Source organism: Sparus aurata, chromosome 14 (assembly GCF_900880675.1).
Source record: "Sparus aurata chromosome 14, fSpaAur1.1, whole genome shotgun sequence".
NCBI classification, from domain to species: domain Eukaryota; kingdom Metazoa; phylum Chordata; class Actinopteri; order Spariformes; family Sparidae; genus Sparus; species Sparus aurata.
The window spans coordinates 9410535-9436765 of NC_044200.1; the positions used below are offsets into that span (position 1 = coordinate 9410535).

General features: G+C 43.5%; 1 protein-coding gene across 8 annotated transcripts in view; it reads left to right on the forward strand.

The window, feature by feature from the left end:
* celsr1a (cadherin EGF LAG seven-pass G-type receptor 1a) overlaps window positions 1-26231 on the forward strand; it is a 96563-nt gene that overhangs the window by 52356 nt on the left and 17976 nt on the right. For 3 of the 8 annotated variants that reach the window (XM_030440396.1, XM_030440398.1, XM_030440401.1), the window contains exons 7-18: window positions 5462-5542; window positions 16249-16406; window positions 17766-17929; window positions 18033-18158; window positions 20799-20965; window positions 21053-21238; window positions 21328-21444; window positions 21539-21713; window positions 21822-21963; window positions 23991-24111; window positions 24313-24496; window positions 26055-26156. In XM_030440396.1, the coding sequence (XP_030296256.1) occupies window positions 5462-5542; window positions 16249-16406; window positions 17766-17929; window positions 18033-18158; window positions 20799-20965; window positions 21053-21238; window positions 21328-21444; window positions 21539-21713; window positions 21822-21963; window positions 23991-24111; window positions 24313-24496; window positions 26055-26156 (1723 nt within the window). The remainder of the gene's footprint in view (window positions 1-5461; window positions 5543-16248; window positions 16407-17765; window positions 17930-18032; window positions 18159-20798; window positions 20966-21052; window positions 21239-21327; window positions 21445-21538; window positions 21714-21821; window positions 21964-23990; window positions 24112-24312; window positions 24497-26054; window positions 26157-26231) is intronic. The other 5 variants (XM_030440397.1, XM_030440404.1, XM_030440399.1 and 2 more) reach the window with 3 other exon arrangements.

Genomic DNA, 26231 nt, shown 5'->3' on the forward strand with positions numbered 1-26231 from the left:
GTTTGAGAAACTCAAACAAAATGTTGTTTTTATTATTTCTAATACCATTCCAAGAATGTGAAAAAATGTAGTGTATGCATTGGAGTAGGGTGTGAAAGCAAATGCGGAACAAATCACATCCTGTACTTTGTTTTTTGTTAAACTGGACGATCCCATATACGGAAGAAGTATGCACTTAAGTGTTTACTAAATTTAGATTTATCCATCATTCAATTAAAACAGGGTTCACTGTACAAATAACTTCACATGTAGAGATTTCATACATAATATTTACACCCAGTAATGGCAAGATGCAAATGTTGTATTGCTGAAGTGTTTACTGACAAAGATAATGTTTGACAAGAGTAAAAGCTGTCAAAATTCTGTTTAATAAAGAGGAAAACTAGGGATATTTCACAGAAATTACACAATACACCTGAAACATGACACGCTAATAACATTAGCTTTAATCAAATTCAGCCAAGCTGTAGAGGAAGTCACTAGTACATGGTGATTTTTGAACTAGCTAACTGTCAACACTAACGTTAGCTTGCTAATATATTATTGTTTAGTCTGAAAAATAAGCAAGGTGACATCACATCCAACATGACACTTGATTAAAATGCCATTTAATAATCATGTTGACCTTAAAGTAGTAAGATTTGAAATTGCAGTTTGTAAAAAAATCACGACACAGTGTAAATTACCAAACATTATACCACTAGCGTTAGCCAAAATGACCAAATAGCTTCAGTCAGGTGAGCATGATAATTTTTTCCCTTTGATTCTTCGAACTGCATGAATATTATTAGCTTTGAACATTATATATTAACTCTCCATGTATAACAAGGAGATATTATAACTTTTAGCCCCCTACAACTGTTTCTCTTGGCAGCGGTGGTGCCACTTCTGATGCTTCCACTTGTTTTAGACTGAATGATGCTACAGATGATAACAAGGCAACTGATTTATATATCCTATGACAATTTTGGTGCAACCTGATTTAGCAATTCACTAGTACTACTAGGAAGTAGTTAACACACAAACCTAGTAAGATTCACAAGTAGTTGGCCCAACCCATTCCAGAGTTGTTCCTACGCACGGGCCCCTTGGTTGTTTTTTAACGGTCCTAACGGCACACTCACACAATACACACATGCACGCACAGACGGTGATTTATTGGGTCAAATGATGAGGCGGTTGAAGGTGCCCCCTTTTTAAAGCCACCGTTGCTCTCTTCAGAAGAACCAGGGTGCTTCTGCTTAAAAAAACAGAGGTGAAAGGTCGGGAGGGTTGGCATGACAACAGACATGGACCTGCCATTGTTGCAATGATCTGGGTCGGTTGGAAAGCTGTGTGTGTGCGTGTGTTTGCATCTGCGGGGGGCAGACAAATAGAGGGCTTCTCTGGGTGTGCGTGTCTGTGTGTGTGTGGGTGTGTCTGTGTGTCTGTGTTAGTGTGTTTTTGAATTTGTGCATATGTCCGTACTGCTATTAGACATGTTACACAATAGAAGTGGAAGGATAAAGACATGTTTGAAATTCCACAGTGCAGAGTCTCAAGGACAGTCGTGTGTGTGTGTGTGTGTGTGTATGTGTGTGTCAGCAAGGGGAACCCTAAACAGGAAACGCACACAAACAGATAAATCGCGGAGATGTGCAGCAGGAGGTTTGGTCTCAGGTTTGGATGTAAGCCGAGTACAGGAAATGATGTCTCTCATTGCAGGAAATGATGTTATTTAGCTGGACACTGGGCATGATGTCAACTGTATCATGAGTTTATCTTCCGGGCCACCTGCGTGGATTACATCAGGGTACAATAACTGTGAATAGACGAGGAATGCTTGACTTATTTCATTTCCGTTGAATTTTAATATAAACACAACCACGATCACGCTGTAAAAAATGATAATTGTTTTAATAGAGGTTTTGCCTTGAAAGAAACATGTACCGTTCTAGTTTTTCAAGTAGCTTTCAACAGAGCAACACCTCCCTGCACTGATCCAGAAAGCTAAAATAAATGGAACATGAGCTATAATTGTTTTGACACATCAATAGTTCATGAAATCCTAAATCACATCAAGTTCTCCATTTACAGCATCTAGCACACACTGTAATCCAGACATGTCCACAGTAATTACATGCAAGACAAACTCTTTTTGTGCATCGTAATTTAATGATGTCCGTAAGTGCTAACCCAAAATCCACTGCGGTTGCTTGTCATTTTAAGTTTTTCCTTGTGGATTTAAAGCTGTCATTACTGGATGAGAATCTCAACGGTGACTTTCACTAACTTTGGTTCCCAGTGGTGACAAAAATATGACTTCTCTGGAAGTATGAGTTCACACTGGAAGCAGAAACACCAAAAACGCTTCATCAGCGATCTTCAAACGAGAATCAAGAGTGAAAAAAATGCTTAAAAAGTGAAACACCAATTAACTGACAACCGCAAGTGGGAATAAACTATAATTAGGTTCCATGTGATCCGTCCGCATAGTGCCAAAGTCTGTGAGACAGAGCGCGGCTGCAGATGCGACATGCCTGTGTGTTTGCAGTATGTTTGCAATGCTGAGTGAAGGCTTGATGCTAGACATGTTAATAGTGTTACACTGGCTAATACGGGCTATGATGATTACACCTAGGGTGTGTGAATGGCGTTCCCAGACAGGCTTAGCCGGCTCTCATCGCCAGCAAGTACCAAAAGTTCACTGTTTCTGCTTCTGCCGTCCCTCCTTCCCTCCCTCCCTCCCTCGCTCTCACTCTGGTGCTGTTTACATGGCAGGACTTTAATCATCAGAGCATAAGTGCAAATTACTTCACAACATAGTTTGAAGTGCTTTTGGATATACTGTGTGTGTATTTTTGGATTCCACCTCTGCCGGTCTGAACCACTTGATGTGACTCAACCACTCAGCTGCATTTAGATCCGCTGGATTAAGTCAAATAAGGAAAGGTCCTGCTGCAGTACTTTCACTCATTTTGCATCAGTGATAGTATTGAAAACCTGACTTTGACACCGAAATGCCATTACATGTCCCTTTAGCAATTAATCTAGACTTAGTTTTGAAGGATCTACAACACCTTTAGACTGAACAAGTGATATAGATAGATATGCAGTGAGGCATCCAATTTTTAAAGTAACTATGTTCGATATTTCTCTACTATATTATAGCATAGTATACGATTAGTTCACTCTTACCTGTCTCATCAGTGTTGTTTCCAGCTCTTGCATGCAGCTGTTAGCTCTTAGCTGACAGATTAACTTGAGACGAACTGCCCAACACAGTTAATGACTAACTGGTGAACAAAGTGGAGCATCTAGAGTTGGTGGTGACCAAAAACGGAGCAAAAAGAAATCAGTATATTAGACTTGATATTAGAAACACAACTGCAAATGAATGAATGTTGTGCTGTGCCTGTTCAGTGTGTGAATAAGCTACTGTTGGCTAACACATTAGCTATACTGACTTAAATGTCACTATGTCGTGTTTTTTTCTGGGGCTACCAAGTGGCCAAAAGATCAGTTGCATGGGTGGCACATTTGTTGCTAAGTTGTTAAAAACTGAGGAAACGCACAATATCAAAATCATCTTTATTTCATTTGTTTCAAATTTAGCAGCAGATAAAGTAAAAGGTAAAGATTTTCTGTGCTTTCTGTGCTACGCGCTGGAAAAAAGAGAACAGGGCTGTGCTGTGATAACTTTTATAACTTTTATCATTCTCTTTCAAACTCCAGAAACTGCATGAATGGCGACAGAAGGAAAAATATTTGCATGACACGGGATTGTGCTGGAAGAGGGATAAAAAATGTGTGATGTTTCCTGCTTGCTTTTCCTGTTTGCTGCAGAATCATTATAGCATGGAGTGAGTGCGGATTGGACATTTCTTCCAAAATGAAGCCAGATGTAAGTGTGTGATAGTGGGCTTTTTTTCCAGTGTGAAAGGGGTATAAGTGGACCAGTATGATGGAGTCAAAACCATAATAATCAAAGACATTGTCACTCTTATCGAATGTTACAAACGAAGGTTTTCTCACCTGTCTTTCTCAAGGGGAGATGCCCCGAACAGTTATCTGTGCTATAATATAAATAGCTGCTACACTCCTCTTTGTATTCTCCGTCTGGGTCTTTGTTGATGTTTCCGGGTTTATTGGGTTTCCAGGATGAGATGAGAAACACACACACACACACACACACACACACACACACACACACACACACACACACACACACACACACACACACACACAAACAGACAGTGGATAATTGCCCTTTAAATAAATCCACTTCTTGTGAGTGGTTTCGGAGTTATCATCCATCTCCTTGTGATGTGGTTTTATTGCTAATAGACGAGGCCACATGTTGCTCCTCACGGTGGCCGTAATGACTTTGAAGGACAGCCGCGTGCCTTATTAGGTGGTGGACTGTGTCATGGCAACGGAACACACACAAACTCACACACTTTCGTTCAGTTGTGACGAACAATGTGCCCTATGTGTTTGTTCCGATGAGGGACGGAGACATCTCGTGGTTTCTGCGCAGGTTTGTTTTTTCTCTCTGAGCGCTTTGTAAAAAAGAGGTTAAGTGGTTATTTTTTTCGAGGTGAAGCCCCAGACTCCGCATTCCCCGGCAGGGTGTGCTTTCAAAGGAAGAGGCCATGTTATTCTTTGTTCTTCTTGACGCAGGTTTCCCCAGACCTTAAACGGTTAAGGTTATCATCACGCATAAACACACACACACTGCAGTTAGATCCCAGGGACGACTCTTTTACTAATTATAATGCACTAAACAGCATCTGTGGCTATTGAAACAAAGCACATACACTTAATATCAGAGGAGACATGTTGTTTAAGTGCTTTTAATCACTCATCGTTATTCTAACACATAGTCATCCATACAGCTGCATGTAAACATTCTTCCTAAATCATGTTTTGTGTCAGTGTAGGTCGACGCGTGGAAGCCGGCTTTAGGTTTTTTCCCCGTTCTCGCTCCAAAAGGAATATTCCCCGCGCTCTTCCTGCTGTAAATTTCACCTGCTCCGAGCGCAGCACAGTATTTCACAGTGTGATATAAATCTGCCAGTGACATCTTTGTGTCGAGGCGGCAGTGCATGAGTTGTGGCCTATTGTGTGAGGTTGTGGGAGAGCTGCTTTTGAAGTGGGCACAAAAGGAATTATGTTTTACTGTGGGTGTCGTCATTGTCTGCAAATTGGTTGGCGGCTGATCCAACCGCAGGCTCTTCAGTAGGCAGTACGTTACACAATATATGCATTTCACGTGTTTCTGAAGTGTGATTGATAGTTTTTTTTTTTTCCTTCCTGTGTACTCAAAAGAAGTCAAACGTCCCCCAAACTGAACATGGACACTCATTACACACACACACACACACACACACACACACACACACAAAGATAGTGACGTGGCTTGGTTGTGGGCTGCAGCTCTAACGCGGTGTGTCTCTCTCTCACGGTGTCTCTCTCCCAGGAAGGGGGGAGTCTGATGGACTCCAGTGGGGCTCTGCGCCTCCCGCTCTATACTGCCTGGCTGGAGCTCAATCAGAAGGAGGTAACCTCTGACCTCTAGCCTAGTCCCCACTGGTGGCTTTTTTCTCCCCCCCCGGGCCTATTTTAGTCCCTTGCTCTGCTTCTAGTACAGTCTACTGGACTAACTCTACCGTGCATGCTTACCTCAGATATACAGAGGTAACATGATCTCAGTTATGGCTGTAATAGATTTTGGGGGGTTTTCTGGTTTTGGTTTGGCTGTAGAAGGTGTGTGGACTGGATAGATGGTAGTTCGATGTAACTTGTCTTTTATTTTTGTTTTGTCCCTCCTCCTTGGTGAAACAAAACAGAGACCCATTCGTCAAAATCACTTATTAGCACTACCAGTGGTTAAAAACACCAAAGGGTACCTATGATAGATACAAAACCCGGAGTTCACCTTCAGCTTTGTCTGCTTCCGCCTAATGTTGCATGTTCATGTGCTCTGACATTCTGCTTTTAAAACATTCAGCACAGACAGTGGCAGGAAACACAAGAAAGACAAGTTAGAAGGAAAGAATGGAAAGACATTTTAAGTCACACATTGAGGTATTAAAGTGCAATATGCGTCTATGATTGAGGATTTGCTCCGTTGCATCACTGCTGCATCTTTCTTACTCCTATTCCACAGTTTTGCATGCGCACATGTGTTTTTTCTCTTATCTATGTATCACTGTCCAGCTCTACCGAGTTATCTGCTGTCTTCTATTCCTCAAATCCCGCTGGAGAAGCTGCCCGTATGTGTCGCACAAGCAGATCTGACACAGTAACAACCTTCTTTCTCACCTGTCATCTATCACTGGCTTCTTCCATTGAGATTTGTTCAGGTGAGATAAACTCATCCGAGCTTTGGCAGGCAGGTAGATAGGTAGGCTGCTCCCAGTGAGCAGTGATTGTGCTTTCCTTGGCAGCAGCAGCGTTCCAGGCCGAACACGATTCTGTCAGGGCGGATTATCGACGCTCAGAAGTTGTTGTTGATGGCTCCTGTAATGAGCAGGGACAGCAAATATCTCTCGGCCCACACGCGTCTGTTTAGACTGTTATTCCAGACTGGATCACATCCTTAATCTCTTCTTTTGTTACACTAAGATCCCTACAAGTCTAGTTGGTTTTAATTAGAGAGTTAGCTAAATAATAGCGAGATATCAGTTGAATAGAGCGAATGTCTACACCCAGTTTCAGGTTTGTGCACTTGTGTGGTTGACACCTTCCTCTACAACCTACTGTGTCGATGTGTGAGACGAGGTGTGGCACGGTTAAAATGATCTTTAAACTGATGCAGTCTGTTGTAGTAAATGTAAACTAAAAAAGCGTTAAAACAGGTCAGTGGATTATTTTAAAGAAATTGGTTTTATTACAGAAACACCCCATTTTACCACGCCACTCCTGCACTGGGGCCCCCCACCTTTAAAAATGTCTTTTGTCATTAACTTACCTCTCCTGGCTTCGGTATGTCTCAAGGCTAACTAGCTAAACTGTCCTCCAGTTGGCGGAGGCTAACTGCCTGGGATACCAGTCCAACAGCCTCCATAATAGGTGGTTTTTGACAGGTTTTTAAACATTTAAGTATTGTACAGCTTTTCTACTTGATAGCATACATTGGTGGAGCTACACCTAGCAAGCTAAGAGCACCTATAGCACCCAAGGATGGAGCTGTCCATTCCAGCCCAAGGACAGTTTAGCTAGCTAGCCTTGAGATAGAGGTAGATGATAGCCTTGTTTCTGAAGCCGTACATCAAGAAAGGGTCTCAGTGCAGATGTTATGACTGCCAGCCGATCAGTCTTAAAACACCCACATCGGTTGAACCTATATATGCTGACATTTATGGGTGTGTTTGTCTAGATGAGTGAGTTTCCAGTCAGTAGGAACAGCAGATGTGTACAGTATTGTGTCATCGCGGACTGAAGATGAATCTGATAAATCTGTCACTGCAGACCGCCTTCAAACACGACTGCCCAACCCCATCGACATCTCTCTCTCTCTCTCTCTTTCTCTCTCTCTCGTTTCTTTTCACCCTCGCTCATTTTTACATTCCTTCCTCACTCCCCTGTGATGTGAGGGAGTGTGTGTGTGTGTGTGTGTCACTGAAAGGAGGAAATTTCACACACCTCACCTAGCATGACCTAAGCCTCTTATTAAAATTGAGAGAGACAGACAGTGGAATTTGGGGGGGGAGAGGGAAAAGGATGTGTAGAAATTATGTTGAGATAAAACATCCATATTGTTTATTGCCACTCCATAGTTTCTGGCACTAATGCGTATCCCTCCTCCTCCTCCTCTTGTGTCTGTCTTTCTCTCTAATCTTTTTCCACTTGCGTACATCTCTTATCTCTTATATGATCCCTATCAAGTTCAGCTTTATTGTCCCACTGCGAAACGTTGGCATCACTCCTGGTGATCCTTAATTGGTTTATGCTCAGTTTAGATAAAGTCTAGATGGCCACTTTACAGCAGCGGCTGCCTCAGAGATTAGATTGGTTAGACATGTCTTGTACATTTAAAATTTGTCGGAATTAAAGTGGCTTACCTGTCCTGCCAGGAATACTTTATCACAACATAAGGGACTGCTTTCTATATTACAGATACGACTCCTCACTTTCCTTGTCGAGAGTCAGATGAGAGGATTGATACCACTCTCATGTCTGTGAGGTAACTATGAAGCTAGAGCCAAGCGATGGTTAGCATAGCTTAGCCTAAGAAGTGGAAGTAACACCACAATTTTGGATTTTGGAATAGATTTAACAAATGAGATATAACATGATAGTAGGCAGTTTTTATTACCTTTTGAATGAGCCAGGCTAGCCACATCCCTCTGCTTCTGGTCTTTCTGCTAAGCTAAGCTAACAGGCTGCTCGTAGGATCTGCACATTTTCATTTAAAGTCTGTGTATTTTCAAAAATGTTAAATGATAATAGAATAGGCCTGTCATGATCAGATTCCAAAGTCCACCCCCCCCTCCCCCCCAAAAAAAAGAAAATCAAGCTAACTGTTTTCAGGTGAATAGTGAAACACTCTGGTAGTAGCTCGCTAGCTAGTTAGCTACTATATCTTCTTCTTTTTGACCTTTTATGGCAGATGGCAACCAGCATCAAGGTGCATTACTGCATCTGCTTGTAAAAAAAGTGAGAACAAAAGGAAAGAGACGATTTAAGTAGAAGTAGTTTAAAACACAAAAACTGAATTCACTGTCCACATTGTGCTGGCTATCTTAAAAGTGGTTCCAAAATCACACCCCTGTTTGATTATCAGGCGTTTTTTATTTAGTTAAGGCAAAACTGCAAGTTAAAACGTATTTCACCACAAATCAAGACTAAACATATCCAAGGAACCAAATCTAGAGGAGGGGCGGAAGAGATTAATCATGCAGAATGAGTCAAAGGGACAAACGCTGCCTGTAAAATATGCTTTAACAAGCCGTTGAAACAACCTCAATTACAAGGTAATGCCCCTGATGTCAGTGCACGGGGCAGGTGGCCCTGCCTGTCGACTTGTAAAAGGAATTTTCTCAAGCTGTTCCAAACGGGATACAGTTACATTCACCTCAGTGTCCGTGTCGTCTGCGCATTTGTTTTGCTGCTTGAAAGCTACACGGCAACAATGGCCGCCGTCCATCTGTTACACTGATGGATGGAAGAGGTGCGATGAGACGATGAAGACGGCAGTAACATATAGGCTTGAACACGGGACATCGTAGCCTTGTGTAAAAGCCTCTGGGAACTGTGAGTGTGTGTGTGTGTGTGTGTCTCTGTGTGTGTGTGTGTGTTTGAATAATTCACACTTCTTGGTTTACATAGCCAGAGGGCAGGTGAGGTAATGTGGACATGACAGAGTCTGTTGCTGCCACAGGGAAGGTGGGACACACTAGCCCGAGCATGACAGGGCCAAAAAAAAACAAAAAAACTTTGTACACACACTCACCACACACACATCAAACAGACATATTGGTTTTGGTTGGATGCCCGTCTTTATTTTGGCTCCAGTTTATTCTGAAGCACTAAAACACTTGTGTTATTATAATTGAAGCATGTTTTTTTTCTTCTTGTGTTTACCTCAATTTAACTCTGGGAAAAACACACACACATACACACACACGCACACACACACACACACACACACACACATACACACACACACACACACACACACACACACAAGGAGGAGATCACATCCATTGTGACTTTCATCCAGCAGTCAGAGAAACAATGGTATTTCCTCAGGCAAGCCCAAATAAAATAAGAGAGTGTGTGTCCTTTTTCCTTTATTATCGAAACGAACCGTGTTGCCGTCTGCTCCCTACTATAGCCACTTCCTGCCTCACACGCACACACACATGCAAGCTTGCCGCGTGCTCACTCAACACACACGCCTAAACATATTCTACAGACATCCTTCCCACAGTCCCCAAACACACGCACAACAACACTTAATCACCACCGGGTATTCCCTCTATCCCACCCTCTACACACACACACATTTCCTGGTCGTAAGCCGCTCAGTCTGACAGTGTTAAAGGTGTTTTCTGACTAAGTTGTCAAACCGTGTTTTGCATGTAACTCAATCTGTGGAGTATGGATCTTTATCCCGGCCGCAGGGTTGGTTGAGTCATCATGTCAGCTCTGACAGGCAGACCAGTAATAGAGGTGTAGAGTGTGTGTGTTGCTAGAAGGAACATGGGGTGTGTGTGTATATTCGGAAAATAGGTGTGCATGTAGCAGTTTTTTAGCTTATATTGGACTGTCTACGAATCTGTGTGTGTGTGTGTGTGTGTGTGTGTGCACGTGCGCTCCTCCATCCACTCGCGTCCTCTGCCCTCCTTGTGACTCCTTTGTGGCCAGCCGCGGGGATCAAGTGCATTGCCATGGCTGCGGCAAGCCTATCGCCCCTGGAGACGACACCTTAGAGAGAGGGAATCTTCAACAGTCCCCTACTCGGGCAGAGGGTAAATAAGAGACTCTCATGGGGCCCCTCAAAGCGGGGGGCCAAGAGCTCTTTAAAACCATGGGTCAGAGAGAAGCCTGAAACCATATACAGTTCTACAGGCCGTGGTCACACAAACAGACACGCTCAGCTAAGTGAACGCTAAGGTTAATTTAGGACAAGATTTAAAAGTCACTTCTGAAACGCCTCCATATCGAAAAAACAAAATTGTAAAAAAGTTTTTTGTGTGTTTGCCAAATAACAGTTTTTACATAATGTTGAACACATCCATGTTTGATGCTGTAGAGATATCTGTTGCAGTTAGCATGCTAACCACCTAGCCACTAGCCAGCTTGTACCTAAAGAGTGGCTACTTAACTTAACCAATAACTAGCAACACAAACACTCACCCGCTGCTCTCAGCTCCCCGCTCCGGGCAGAGTGCTAGCTGCACTGCTAACTGAGCTTACAAAGCTAGCGGCTGCTAGCTGCTGATATTCTGGCTCCTTTCTCTTTGCATTGAACACAGCTTGTGTACGTGTATGTACCTGCATCATGTTAGTTCATTTCTAGGCCAAGATTCAGGGAAAGATAGGCCAATATGTTATCATGTTATTTAATATATTCTATGGATGAACGGAGGGATGGATGAATGGATAGGAAGATATTGTTTATGAATTGATGGATAGATGGTTGAGTGGAGGGTTGGATGAATGGATAAGATGTTTTTAAAAAAACAAAAAAAAAACAGGTTTTTTGTATGTTATTTTAAAGGCCCCTCTAGGGACGGGCATTGGAAATTAGCTAAGGCTATAAATGCTATGATGCTTTCTGTTGGATTGTTGTACAACCCACATGATCTGTATCTGTCCCTATCAAATAAACCATATAAAAAAAAAACAAACAAAAAAAAAAAAAAAACAGGTGGCCAGCTCTTACATATTGCTCCTTTATGAGTGGCTTTGTAAATGTTTTGTCGACCATCGTTTACATTATCACACTTCAGAAACGTGGTTTTAATATTGTTTTTTTGTCAAGTCAGTGTTTGTGAATGTGTGTGTGTAAGGACCGTGTACCCATGAGCCCCGAGCAGTCGTGCACCAACAGCTGCAGTAATCCTTCTGTATCCTCTACACATTATCCACACATTTCACAGATACCCTCAGTACATGTAGTTTGGTGCTTTCACAGTGGGTACATGCATGCGTATGTATCGGCATGAATTGTCAGCACATGTAACAGCTGCACCCTCTGGGAATTTGGGTTGCAGGTCCATTATGTCTGCGGGTGTCTCTCTTTCTCTCCCGTGTTTTGCTTCCTGTCTTTATCTCGTCCCCCCTCCTCGCCTGACTTAACTCAAAAGAGATGATAAGATTATGATCGTCCTCACTGCAGATTCCTGTGTAAGTGGAGTCACCGAGTGAGTCAGTTTATCTGGGAGACAAATTACCTTTTGTCGCCCTCCTCATACTTTCCCTCTTGTTATCATTTCGCTACCGGTTTGAAAAAAGTATTTGTTCAACATTTATCAGTGGCGTGCATGTGAGACTGATCTCTGTCTCACCATATCACCCTTGGAAAAAAAAAAGCAAAAAAGTGTATTTCCAAAACTTTCTGCTTCATCATAGGCCTCAGCAGCTCCCTGGGAGCAGTGGTTACGGGAGGAATGAAGCACTTCCTCTTCACATTTTAAAACTACTACTACTGTTAGTCCGTCAGTCTGAAGTCTCCAGAATTTGATAGATCCCACACTGATTTGAAAAGACGTTATTCACAACTATGTGGGGTCGAGCGTGTGCACCCACTTCAGACGGGTGCGTGATAGTGCTTTTAGCTCAGCAGCTACAGTGAAGGATTCAGGGCTTCTTGAGACTTTGATTCCACTGGATGAGTTGTATGAATTTTATGTTTTTTTTCTTGGAAATGTTTTAACATTTTAAAACAAGTCCCCATCTACTTCAGTTGTTTAGGAGAATGATGCAATGCGGTTTGACTGTGAAGCTCCAGAAATGCTTTGTGGACTACAAAACTTTGAACCGACGTGGGGGGTGGGCAGATAATGACTACATTTTCAAAGTTTTCAAAGAAAACGTTATCCCTATTGCTTGATCATATTCTGAAGGCAATATTTTCCTTTTAAGCAGCAGTTTTAACTAACTACATTATAATATACTTAAATAGTTGCATATTACCACTCTTTGTGTTTTGTAGCTTATGTTTTCTGCTGAATATGCACTTACAGAGGAGGATGATGGCTGTTATTTCCTCCTCCTCTGCCCCCTTTCCTTTCTCCTTTGCTTCACCACCGTTGAGCTCCTTTGAACATGTTGATTGTTCGTATTAGGGTCTTCATTGTTCTGCCGCTGCCGGCTGCATGGTACCAACATTTTTCACACTGTCAGGCTGCGGGCTTCGCTACTTTTGGAACGGAACCAGAGAGCTCTGGAGCAGGACCCTCTATCACAGGCCACCCACAGGGGACATTCATGCATATTTCACAGCAGGCTAATGCATTAAAGGTAATTACAATCATCAAGGATGTTTTTAATTAAACAGGCGTTTCTGCCGCAGCAGACAGATTTCCCCGGTGCGCGGCGCTTCAACCACAGGCTGCCGTCGTGTCAGGTCAGGAAGTAGAATCCAGGTTACGCAACGACACATTAAATCACGACAGCTGAAGACTTTTTTTTTTTAGCACAGACTCAATCTACGTTTGATTCGATTTGATTTACGCCCCGGCAGACAAGAGTGGGACGCCCCAACAAGAGTTTTAGTTCCATCGAAGGCGGATGTCTGCGGTTATCATGGTGATGTCAGGAGGCGAGGGTGGGAGGGTTCAACACAAGCAGGCACCTGTACTGTACTGTACAGGGCAGAGGGGCAATTGGCTGGTTGCCAGTGACAGGGGTGTGGTTTCCTGCTATCATGATTGCTGTACATGCTCCACGTACAAGGTGATTATAGGTTAGTGACACACAGAGGCATGCACAACTAGGTGAGAGGTTGGGGTTTCATTTGAATGAAATACAGTAATCATAAAGCTATGTTAAAGATGCACAGATTGGATCAGTGATCAGCTGGTCCATTGAGAGAAAATAAATCAGCAACTGTTTTGATAATGTAACAATATCTTTAAGTCATTTTAAAGGTCAGGTTTTAGAGTATAGAGATAATATGTAACAATTTTCCATCTGGCGCCTACATTACCCACAATGCAACTTAGCCACTGAGTAACATCACTGTAGCCAATGTATCACATTACATGCAGCTTCCTCTGGAGCAACAAAAGACTTTATACCACCCTTTTGTTTTTGTTTTGCGTATGCAGTAGTACTCACCAAGACCTGTGAACACACTTTAATATGTAAAATTGGTGAAGTTACCCTTTAAGGATACACACATCAAGTTGTAGTTATTGACACTGATCGTAGGCAAATCTGTAGAATCTCCAGCATCCCAGAGATGCTTTTGTGGTGTGAGTGAATTAACAAAAATGAAGGACAGTCCGAATGGGATTAGAAGTGAAAGAGAAAGGAGACAGCGGTGGCGTCAGAGGCCGTCCGTCTCTGTGGAAAAGTGTGAAAGTGTTTTTCAGAGGAATCAGTCGAAAACAGGGCACAGTGAGAGGGAGTGGCAGCGACAAAACTCCCCGGGGGCTGGAAAATATGCCCGGACCGGAGCCCACCTGAGCCAAAATAGGAGACAAGTGCGCCCCTGTGTTGCTCATTTTCTACCCGTCTGCCAGTTTCCCTTTTGTCTGTCTCTCTCAGGCTCTTATTTCTGTTCAGTCCACCTCCCTATTTTTGTCCGTCGCTCATTCTTTTCTATTTGTCGCCCTCCTTTTTTTTTTTCTTTTCCCTTTTCCTTTGTTTGCTGTGTTTCTGCCCCACCAGTATCTCATTACACTAATCCTATTTATGAAGCAGACAAACACATGCCTACACATTGTGTTTCTATGCGTGCCTCTCTTTTTTTTCTTCCTCCATCTCTTCCGTTTCTTTCATCAGCGTTTGCCCTCTAATTCATTCGGTAGAAGGCAGTAAACAAAGTGTCTGGCGTGGGCTGCTGTGATCAAAATATTCATGAATTCAGGAAATTGATTCATAACTTCGTTTCGTGCTGGTGTGCTACCGCGGTGGTTTGAAAGTCTCCCTCGCTATCGCTCAAACTGTCAGCCTCTTAACAGCCTGTTTGACTCGTGTAAACACCGCGCTGCGATCAGATCTGGGATCTGTAGTCCCATTGTCGTGTTGTTGTTGTAGCTATGAGATTTTCCATTCTCCAGGGAGAGAAAGCAGGGAGAGGGATAACCTATCATTTGGATCTATTGTAAGCCACTCACAGCCAGGCTCTGTCATTTTACTGTACATACGTTTCTCATATCACCTTTATTGCCTTGAGAATGTCATTTTATTCGTTGATGTCTCGAAATGCTTTGTATCTTTAGCAGCATCCTGTCTTGTGCTTCACTTTTATGACAATAAGACAAAAGGGTTTTTTATTTAACTGGTGGAAGCATTTATTTTTGTGAACTCCTCAAATTCCCTCTGCTTCCTGTTCCAAGGCCACCATTGTTTATGAAACGCTCCAGTGAACTTTGCTCTCAGGTTAGATATTACCACAAAAAAACTAAAGGGATTTGGTGGCCTGATATTCTAAGCTGATCCACATTTTCTCAGATCAACATTTGCCGGCCACAGGCCTTGATGGAGGAATTAGCCTACTTTGTAATCATTAGGTGTGAGCGAACGCACAATGGGGCTTTTTGTCACCTTAAGCCAAGACGGGCCTGTGTGCTTCCACTCCAAGGCGGCTAAAGTCAGCTAGACATTGTTTGTGTAGAGCTGATCGGGCACCAAAGCTGCGTCCTGGCCAATTTTCTCACATTGAATAAAAAAGAAATTAAGGGAGAAATCAACCATTAAATGTTTTGAATAAATTCAGTCAGTTGAGGTTATTTACGTAACAATACACCGTAAAAAAAAACATAATATTGGAAATCTGGCAAGAGCAGTGTTCCCAGTCTTTCATGTCAGAACCCCCCAAACACACACACACGCACACACACACACACACACACACACACACACACACACACACGCTCACACACACACACACACACACACACACACACACAAACAAACACAGCCTGACAGATACCACACTACACCATAATGGTATTTTTAGCTTTAGCTTTCCATTAAACAGTTTATTCTCTACTTTGAGTTATTCAACCATTTACCAGTACTTGTAGCTAATATTTTCAACTGTTTATCCATTGTTAAGCCATATTTAACAATTACAAAATTATGTTTGATAACTATTTCTATAATAAAGCTATATATTCCAATCAAATATAAATGACTTTTAGCTAACTATTTCCATTTATTCACGACTTTAGCTCATAGTGAACTTTCTTATTTTTAGCTAGCTAGCTTTTTGCTAGCCAAACCATAATCCATTCCTTTGAGCTCTTTCAGCCATTTACCCATCAACGTTAGCCAGCTATTTTAACTGTCTATCAATTCCTTTTAGCTACATATATAGTTTAACCATTTAGCAATTAGCCCTGCCTTTAGCTGGCTATTTGAGCTGTTTATTACAGTTAGATATCTGCAATAGTGTTATTTACCCATTACCCTTACATTTTCATTTTAGATATTTATCCATTATCTTTATCTCACTGTTTGTCTTTACTTCTCTGCCTGCTATCTTTCACACCTAAATGTTCCCAAATTGTCTTGTTCAGGTGATACAACTGACTCATCATGTCAACATGTAATTGAACATGAATGCATGTTTTATTTCAGCCAAACATCGGGCGTCTTGGCATCCCTCATGGGCCCTCTGGAGAAAAGGTGGCTGTGGTCGCCGTGGACGACTGCGACATCTCTATGGCGATTCGCTTCGGGAAGCAGATTGGCAACTACTCCTGCGCCGCCCAGGGCACCCAGACCGGACAGAAGAAGTAAGCTCCGGTCTCTCTTTGTTTTTCACAGTTTCACCTTTTCTTTTCTTATTTAGACCTCGCTTTAGGTCGTCACATTTAATATCTCCAGTTCAACCCGTGCGCGCTGCACACGCATACTAGTCAGATTTATAGTCGTTGTGCCTCGGGGTCTACGTCAGATTGCCTTCATTACAACGTCTTACACTACTCTCATCCCGCTATCCTCTCCTCCTTTTGTCTCCTAATCTCTGTGTTCATCCTCGCGTCCTCTCTGCTGTAAGACGCGCCCTCAGAGACGAAGCAAAAACCTCACCTCGACACGAGCATAATACGATTCCCTCTGAGTTTACCACACGCTAATTAGTTTTAATTTTTATAGTGTGAGTAGTTTTTTTCCTGAGAGCATGTTGGCATGCTGAAACACATTTAGTGTGCAGAGGGTGGGGACGGATGGAGAGAAAAGAGAGAGAGAAAGAGAAAGCTTCAAAGAGGAGTTCAATGAGGTTACATTCTTTCGGGAGACTTGCTGCACAGGTCACAGAAGCTGAGAGGCGTTCAGGGGATGCTGTTCTTCAGCTGCATCAAGCTGGAATACACAAACACATTACACCTGCTTGCCATGCGGTGCGAACAAACATCCGACTGAAATCTGTTGTAGAGAATAAAATGGAGCGGGAATCGGCTTTCTTTAACGGTAACCAGCAATACTTCATTTTGGTTGGTCCAATTTGACTTATTGGGTGGCAAATTCATTCAGGCAGATTCCTTCGTCGTACGTCTTACGTCACGTTACAGCTTACTTACATACGGCCGATTAAAAAACAGATAAATGTCTAGCATATGTGAATTGCTACACTGACTGGGCATGAAAATGTTCTTAAGGCTAAGTTCAAGTGTAAATCTTTTTTTGTGTTTGCAGCATTGCATTACATTAAATCTCTCAAAGCCCTTTGGCGTTTGATGTCGGGCGTAAGCAGCTTCCTACATGACCCAGTACGTGGGACCTGACTCGGTCGTGGTGATGGTAGCGGTTAGCCTTGTGACGGCTTAAAAACTTTGGACACAATAACCTTTTTTTGTCGGAGATGTCAATCACACTGAAGGGCCGATGTTTTACCCCAGTCGCCCTTTCTGGTGTGAACTCAGGGCGTCGATGGAGGGTCGCTAATTTGCTTGTTACACACTTCCAGACAAAAAGGAGCAAAAATGAAGATTGCTGAACTTCGTAGTTGAAATATGGCTTTATTCCGAGTGGGCTCAGTGTGTGTTTGTGTCCACATCTGACTCTGGTTGTTTACATCAACACATATTTAAGTACAGGGTAGCAGATTTGGATATTGCGCTGATCTACGTATGTTCTATCCGTGTCCTCTGCAGGTCTCTGGACTTGACAGGGCCCCTGTTGCTTGGCGGAGTTCCCAACCTACCTGAGGACTTCCCGGTCAGAAACAGAGACTTCGTGGGCTGCATGAGAAACCTCCGGATCGACAGCCAACCCATCGACATGGCCAGCTTCATCGCCAACAACGGCACCGCGGAAGGTTAGACGTGCAGTTCTCCGCGCTACTAAAGTTAGCGTTTTTAAAGCCACGACACGTAAACGGCTGCAGATATTAATCACGTGTTGATGCGTTCGATGTCCAGGTTGTCCCGCAAAGAAGAATTTTTGCACAAAGGTCGCGTGCCAGAACGGAGGATTGTGTGTCAGCAAGTGGAACACCTACAGCTGCGAATGCCCGACAGGTTACGGAGGCAAGAACTGTGAGCAAGGTAAGAAGTGTGTGCGCGACATCAAGGAATTATCTCTCAAGTGCATCCATTTCTATAGGATGCGAATGTGCCTGTATGTACATGCTCCTGTGCGCACACATGTGTTTGTGTGTGTGTGCATCTTGAGGATTTCCAGGAAGTAGTTTGGGAGATCAGACTGGATAAGGAGCACCTCCCCTGACTGAGTCTGACTCATGCGGGAGGCACAATGAGATGTCAGGGTGAAGCCTTTGCTTGCTCACCGTACGGGCACTAAACATGGCCTCAGGTTTGGAGATTCAGTACAAGAACGCGTTGTGACTCACTGTTCAGAATCCAGACTCAAAGGATGAAACAACAGACGCACACTGGGCACATAAACGTCCTCTTTGTGTCTCTGTTGTCATCAGCAGAATTGTGAAGCACAGCTCATGTCACTAGAGTGCAGACCTATGTATAGCACATTAAGATATATGGATAAACAGAGGGGGTAGTTTAAGTGCTTCCCTGTTAACCGCCGAAACCTTAAAGCATCACGCACTCGCCAGCGGTGTTGTTATTTACACTCCATAACCCGTCTCAAGTTCTTCTGCAGTAAGGAGAGAACTTTGATTTCCTCCTTCAGGGCGAGCTTCCAAACAATGTGCGAAAGGTGTGAATTCCTCTCCTCACCCCGTCGCCTATGAGGTAGCCGCCCCAACCAGTGCCAGCCCCCAGTATCCCGTATCTGAACTGGGCCGGGATCACAGCGGGCCGGGAAGAGGCTTTTGGCTGCTCAGCCGCTTGTTGACACATTTGGTTTGAGGCTTCACGCACCTAGCTGCCACACGAGAAACCGGAGACGTGTTATCGTTTATTTTGCGCCGCCAAAGTCATCCAGACTGGGCCGACATGAAACGACTAAAATCCTATGCAAGTCACCGACCCGGTCAGACGTTTTTTTTGCTCCTAATTCTGTCAGGTCAGGTTTCAGTGGTACAGACGGTTTATTAAAGACGAGGAATGGCTGCTGACACGCTAACTTAAAGCAGATTACAGTCAGGCTAAATAATGAGCATGTCAGAAATTGAAAAAAGACTTTGACATATCATGGGTGGTATTAGCTTGTTTTGACAAGTACAAGTCAAATTTTAATCCCTCGACTGGTGTCAGACAGGTTGTTGCAGTAATTAAGGATTGTTAAAACCACATACCTGTTTCATCAGTTCATATTTTTGAGGTGTGTTCACAAAAGAAAGTAATAAAGTTGTTAAGGTTGAGATACAGTATGAAGAGACTCCGACTGAGTTCTGCTGGGACGTGGCTTCAACAAAGCTGTTGAACTGCTCTGACACGGCAGAATTCACTGGGTTGAACACAGCTCACGAGATGTTTGCTCAATCTTTAATGAAAAGGTGAAAAGATCTGAGGTTTAGAATGGCTAAATAAAAATCATTCGGCCTAGTAAATATTCCACCTATTTTTCACAAGCCGCTTATCATAATGTGACATTTTCACATTAGAGGTCTGACTCTGCCTCAGCAACACACTCTTGCAAGCTCTGGAGCTAGCATTCTAAACTGGCAGATTAACGGCACGTAACGTAAATCAAAATGTTAACGTTTTGACGGGAAGTGTTTACCATTTCATACCATTGCCACATCTTGTAATGGGTTCTTCTTTGCTATAGAGACTCTTTGGCTAACGTAAACATCAATGTTAGCATTGTCACCCATGAGCATGTTAGCCTACTGATGAAGCATGCTAACATGCTCACAGGATACAGCACCACGTAGCTGCTAGCCAGGCGGTGGACTCTTTTAGCTGTGTTCTTTAGAGCTGATTGTTGATAAAATTAATAAGAAAATGAAAGAAGCTGTCGTTTTCGCTTTTGGTGGACCGAGCTCTGCTGAAGTACTCCTACTGAAACCACTGTAGCTACTTGTTACGCGGAACAAATATGTGCTTTTGTCTGATAATTACAGCTTGTGTTTGAGTGTATTCGTGAGGTCCTCTGTTGAAACCTCTGCCCCCGGGGACCTGAGAACATACAGGGTTTATGCTGTAGATTACACAGGATGAAGCACTTACTGTACGTCGTGCTGAAAGGTGGACCCTCTGTGGAGTGTGGTGTGGGTGTGTTTGTCGTCGTGTTTCTTGATCTCTCTTCTCGACGCGCACAGGAGCTTACAGGATAGGCCCTGCGTCGTGTCTGTAGGATTTTCAGTGGATTTTCTGATTGTCTCCAGACACTGGATGTTTGCCGAGGAGTTACTGTGTAGTAATCCCAAAATATAAAGTAGGGATTATATCACATCAGATGAAATGATAAAACCGTTTTTTTGTTTGTTTCTTTTTATCAAACTGGGACCGCAGGATATCACATTCAGCACGTTAACCAACCGATGAAATCTGATGCATCTTGATGTTTTGAAAATCTATCGAGTTTATTTGAAAGCTACTGTTTATATGTTTATTCAAATTGAACACGTGACAAGACAGAGGTAGTGGCCTTTATCTCAAAAAAGTGCTACTATTTCCAAATCTCTGAAGTCTGAACCTTATAAATTTATTGGAATCACATAGATTTATTTTGAACCTACCATCCAAAGCACCTCTAAACACATCTTTATCGTGTTTTGCCGACAACCTGATTCTTACTCTTGTCCTTCTCCTCCGCAGCGATGCCATCCCCTCAGTTCTTCGACGGCCAGGCTCTGGTCTCCTGGAGCGAGCCGGAGATCACCGTCGCTGTCCCCTGGTACATTGGCCTCATGTTCCGCACCAGACAGCCCGCTGGCACCCTGATGCAGGCCAACGCCGGACCCGCCTCCACCATAAACCTCATGGTAAAGTGCTTTCCCCGACAAATGATTGTCGATGAAAATGTCACCATCGTCAACATATAATAGCAACAAATCTTTCCGGCCCTCCAGGTGAGTGAGCAGCAGGTGCGTATGGAGGTGTTGCTGAGACAGCAGCTGGTGGCGTCGCTGAGCTTCCCCCAAGTTCGGGTCAACGACGGGGAGTGGCACCACCTGCTGGTAGAACTGAGGAGCGTTAAAGACGGCAAGGACATTAAATACATGGCTGCTGTGTCGCTGGACTACGGCGTTTACCAGGTACAGGCAATAACCCCGTAAATAGACGAGGATGGACACAAGGGTTGAGTTTTCAGGAAGAAATCAATCATCCATTCTGTGTTTTTAAGCAGAGGTCGGTAGAGATCGGCCATGACCTCCCAGGACTGAAGCTGCAAACCCTTCATGTCGGAGGTCTGCCTGGAGCGGACAACCACGTTAGCAAAGGATTCGTTGGCTGCATACAGGTAAGTGAGTTTTACCAAATTTAAAAAAATGGAAAAAAATCACGTCAGTTTTCTCTTTTTTCCTTTACCGCTCTTTCCTCTTCTCCGCCACCAGGGTGTGCGCATGGGCGAGACGTCCACCAACGTGGCCAACGTGAACATGGCTCAGGGTCTGAAGATCCGCGTGGAGGACGGCTGCGACCTGGACGACCCCTGCGACTCCAACATCTGCCCTGAGAACAGCCAATGCAGCGACGACTGGAGCACACACACCTGTGTCTGCGACCCAGGTAACACGCGCCGTCACAAGCTCGAACGACCCCAATTTGCGGCTCATTAGCGTTCGAATGTCACTCCTCACTCTTTTTGTTTCTCTTTTTTTTTTACGTGTCCTGCAGGTTATTTCGGTAACGAGTGTGTGGATGCTTGCCAGCTGAATCCGTGTGAGCACGTGTCCACCTGCGTCCGCAAACCGAGCTCCTCCCACGGCTACACTTGTGAATGCGGACAGAATTACTACGGCCAGTACTGTGAAAACAAGTAAGGTCCCTTCCTCTGTGGGTGCGTGTGTGTTCATAACTTTAAATTGAGATTTTTTTAGTAGCACTCAGAGCGCTTGTAGGCTTGCTAGTCAATATCTTAGTCTTAGTCAAATGTCGACTCATTTAACATTAATTGACAAGAAGCAGCAACAACTAGACATGAGTTAAACTAAAAAAAAACGTTTCCTGGAAGGTTTTCAGAATAGTTGTAGATTGTATCGATGATGTATGGTTCTAACAGAATCCCACGGTACATGCAGACGTGTGGGAACCACTGCTCTACAGCAAATAGACACAATCCAAAATGACCAAGCTGATGGTTAAGTGATATCAGAAGGCTAGAAGTTGTAGCTCAAGGTCTTTGCTTAAGATCACTTAAGCAGATTGCATCTCACACTGCCGTTTGGAGAGGTAAGCTCTGCACACCTAAGACCTGCAGACAGTCCTTCAGCATCCTAGAATGAAGCAGACTAAAAATGGATTTTTCCTTCAACGGAGACAAAGTCCACTAATCTCGGTTGGGCCTTTGCTCTTTTTGTAATTTTGCCAGCCTGCCGAATCCTTTCCGAGCAGCGTTGTTATTCAGTAATCTGAGCTCGACAGTGTTTGTGTGCATGAGGGAGAGGGAAGATCACACCAGCAAAAAAAGAAATAACCAGAACTTAAACTGAGCACAGAAAGTGGTGTTCTGAAAGTGGTTTGCACTGTCAGCATTGTCTAAGCGCTCACGTGAATTATCCTTCCCTGATCGAGAACCGGCCGTTTCCCCCTGAACCCCGACCCCCCCATGACACGCATCGCTCCCCGTCTTAAGCAGGATGTGGGATTCCCCCTCCACGCCTCGCTGGTCCTCCATAGGCGTTTAGTCACCGCTGCCCTCATACTGCCGCTCGTCCCCGTATCAGATCGCATCGCTCGGTCGCAGATCGCATCTCCTGAGAGAGAAAAGAAAGTCTGTGTGTGTTTGTATGAGGAGGTCACACTTGATTCGCCGACTTGAAAGCGGAGAGGAAGTTTATTCTAGATTCAGGTCGACAAGGAGCGTTTAGTCGGAGATAAATTTAGCAGATAGTCAGCTATCAGATTTGTGGAGTATTTTGTTCAAGCTGATGCCATGTCGGTAACATGTCAAAACCTAATCAGCCGTCACTTTGCTTGTATGATACTTTAACTTTATTTAAATTCCAAAAGTGCTGAAACTACAAAAGGGGACCTGGTCTTCCTGCATGTTGCCCCAAAGACAGATTATTATTTTCCTCATTTTACCAAAACAGTTTTGTCTACTCTTTCACCTTACAGTAACTAAATAATGCTATCATAGAAAGGGAACACCACTGTCTTATTATTTAATTATAATGTAGTCTCACTCACAGTGTAAGAGAGTAAAAACAGGGGCTAATATCTGGTATCACTAGCTGCTGAATACATAATGTGTAATTAGTCATTTGAAGAAATATGCAATTTTAAGGTTCCATTTCAGGATGTTGTTATTTACTTGTTTTTGGTCGTTCAGAAATTGCATCAACTGTTTTCGACTTAAATTGTGGATGCACGTGCGCTGTTTCCTACACAACAATGTCGTGCCATAAACTTCATGAATTCATATGATGAACAGTTAACAGCTAAGAGTTACTGAGCAACATTAGCATTCATTTGGAATTGTGTCTCTGGTCACCTGGTGAATTTAAGTCAATGTCACTGTCCTTTTGCTCTGTTTTTGGTCTCCACCAACTCCTGAGTAAAATATGTGACTGTTTAGTTGCTAACTGTGCCTGTCTAGCTTTTGGTGCAGGGCAGGTAGTGTGCAGAGGTTTTTAATTGAAACAGCTGCCTGCTGTGGCAAAAAAAGAATGCTATGAGAGCAGCGAGAGTGAACCAAAACCGTAAGCTCCGTCGCACCAAGGAGAGCTACAGATTCGGCTGATCTCTTTAGGTCCAATGGCAGGAATGACCCCTCTCATATTGTTATTAAAAAAATATGAATTATAGTCGCTTTGATAAATGTGTGGTTGTCTTTTGTGCCAGAGTGGAGAAGCCGTGTCCTCAAGGCTGGTGGGGCACGCCCATGTGTGGACCCTGTAACTGTGATACCAGCAGGGGATTCCATAAAGACTGCAACAAGACCTCTGGAGAGTGTCGCTGCAAGGTAAAAACACATCATTTGGCTAATTAGGAGCAACCAACCAACCATGTGTACCTGACACTGCTGAGTCAGTTTGTTGTAGCATTTCCCATCATCATGTCATCATTGTAAACCTACACAGACTTACTCATGACCTTAGAGATGGCTCACTTCCGTTGAGCTAACTATAAAATCAGTCATCTATGTCGTCTCCTCTTCCTGCAGGAAAACCACTACCGTCCCGACGGCGAGGACACTTGCTACCCCTGCGAGTGTTTCTCCGTTGGCTCCGAGTCTCGAACCTGCGACCCCGTCACCGGGCAGTGCCCCTGTAAAGGAGGAGTCATCGGTCGTCAGTGTAACCGCTGTGATAACCCCTTCGCTGAGGTCACTCCATTGGGATGCGAGGGTGTGTGGATTTATATATTTTGTAATTACGTGTCTTTACAAGGGATTTTTCTGTGATTTCCAGTAACATACTGATCTTGAGGCAAGAAATGGGGAGATGAATCTTCCACAGTGTAGCTCTGAAGGTTGTCAAGAAGGGATTGAAAATATGAATTCTGTAAATATACCGATATTAGCAAAAGAGCATTTATTACTTACATTAAATCAATTAATTTGATATAATGATAATGGGGATTAACTAAAACCAGCACTTATTTTGAAATTAAAATGTAACATGTCTGCGTTTTTTTTTCAAATGAAGTGTTTGTGCGAAGTGAAACCATGAATTCAGATACATTTTCCTGAATTCAAAAATAATGTGTACATGACAGGGACAGTAGCGAAAAAAAAATAATCTCACAAGTTGGGTGTGTTATTCCTTTAGGGAGCCCCCAGTGAACTGATGAAGTGTCAGAGGGAGACAAATAGTGTCGCTCACATCTGCTGGTGCTGCAGTTGAGCTAACTTTGCGTCTTTGTCGCCACCCAGTCAAGCAGAAGAGGCGAGTCTGGCTAGTGCGCTAAGTTGGCAGTGGGACTGAACACACACAATACAGTAGAGATGAATGGAAGACAAAACCACAAAGTCCCCTCACAGAAACCAATGTCAGCGTGTTTGCTGTTTGACCCGATATGAAGCTCTTCAAACTCTCAGGACGTGATCAGACTTTTAATGGACGGAAGTTCTTTGTGGCGACGTGCTTCTCTTTGTTAGAAGAAGGATGCCCCGATTCCTCCTTTCCTTTATTTTTGGTGAAGTGGATTCAGGATATTTTTTAGATCTAAAGAGTTGGATAGATCATGTTGCAAGGAAGGAGGGAGTGAGGGAGTGACGACGGAAGAGTGAAACGAGCGTGAGGTTACTTTGGTCATCTCCCGCGGGTCACTGAGATGTGACCATCCGTGGCAGGCCTCATACCGATCTGTCAGCTCCGCACCAAACACAGCAGAGTCTCCAGGGAAGTCTGCGGTTAGTGTCACCACGGCCTTTACTAATGATGACATGTCTCGTATTTTAGTAGAAGTGATCCTTAAAAAAGGGTAAGTATGGTGTAAAAGAGTGAAAAGTGAAAATAGCTGATAGATGAAGACTGAAAGCTGTAAATACATAATGAGCTTATTAATTCAAAAGTAAAAGATGTATTACTTATGTGTCTGTCGTAGCAGTGAGGTAGAACTTAAGAGTTAATGAAACACAGGGATTACAAGAGGAGCCACAAACAAGCCAACAGGCCTGGTTTGTCCCAGAGATTTATTAACCCAGACATGCTGAGATAAAAGCTTGTGTAAGGGCTCTGCAGCCTGAATTTGGCTGAATGTTACTATGCCGGTCTGTCTGGCTGTTTCATAAGGTGGAGTGGATCGGCTAGGCGGCGTCTTGCGGTGGAGCCAAAGCAGACGGCTATCTTTTGAAGTGAAATTTTATGTGGTAAAAAGTCAGATGGATGCACTTCTTTCAGAGCCAATTAAGATATCACGTAATGCTGTCTCAACTTTTTTTGTGCGCCCTTTCCTCCGCAGTTGTGTACGAGGGCTGTCCCAAGGCGTTCGACGCGGGCATCTGGTGGCCCAAGACCAAATTTGGACGCCCCGCCGCCATGAACTGTCCCAAAGGATCCATTGGTGAGTGCTTTCTAAATCCCTCTGATGACAAAAGTAACATGTGGAGTAATTATTCAGTTATGTAGTGAAAACAGT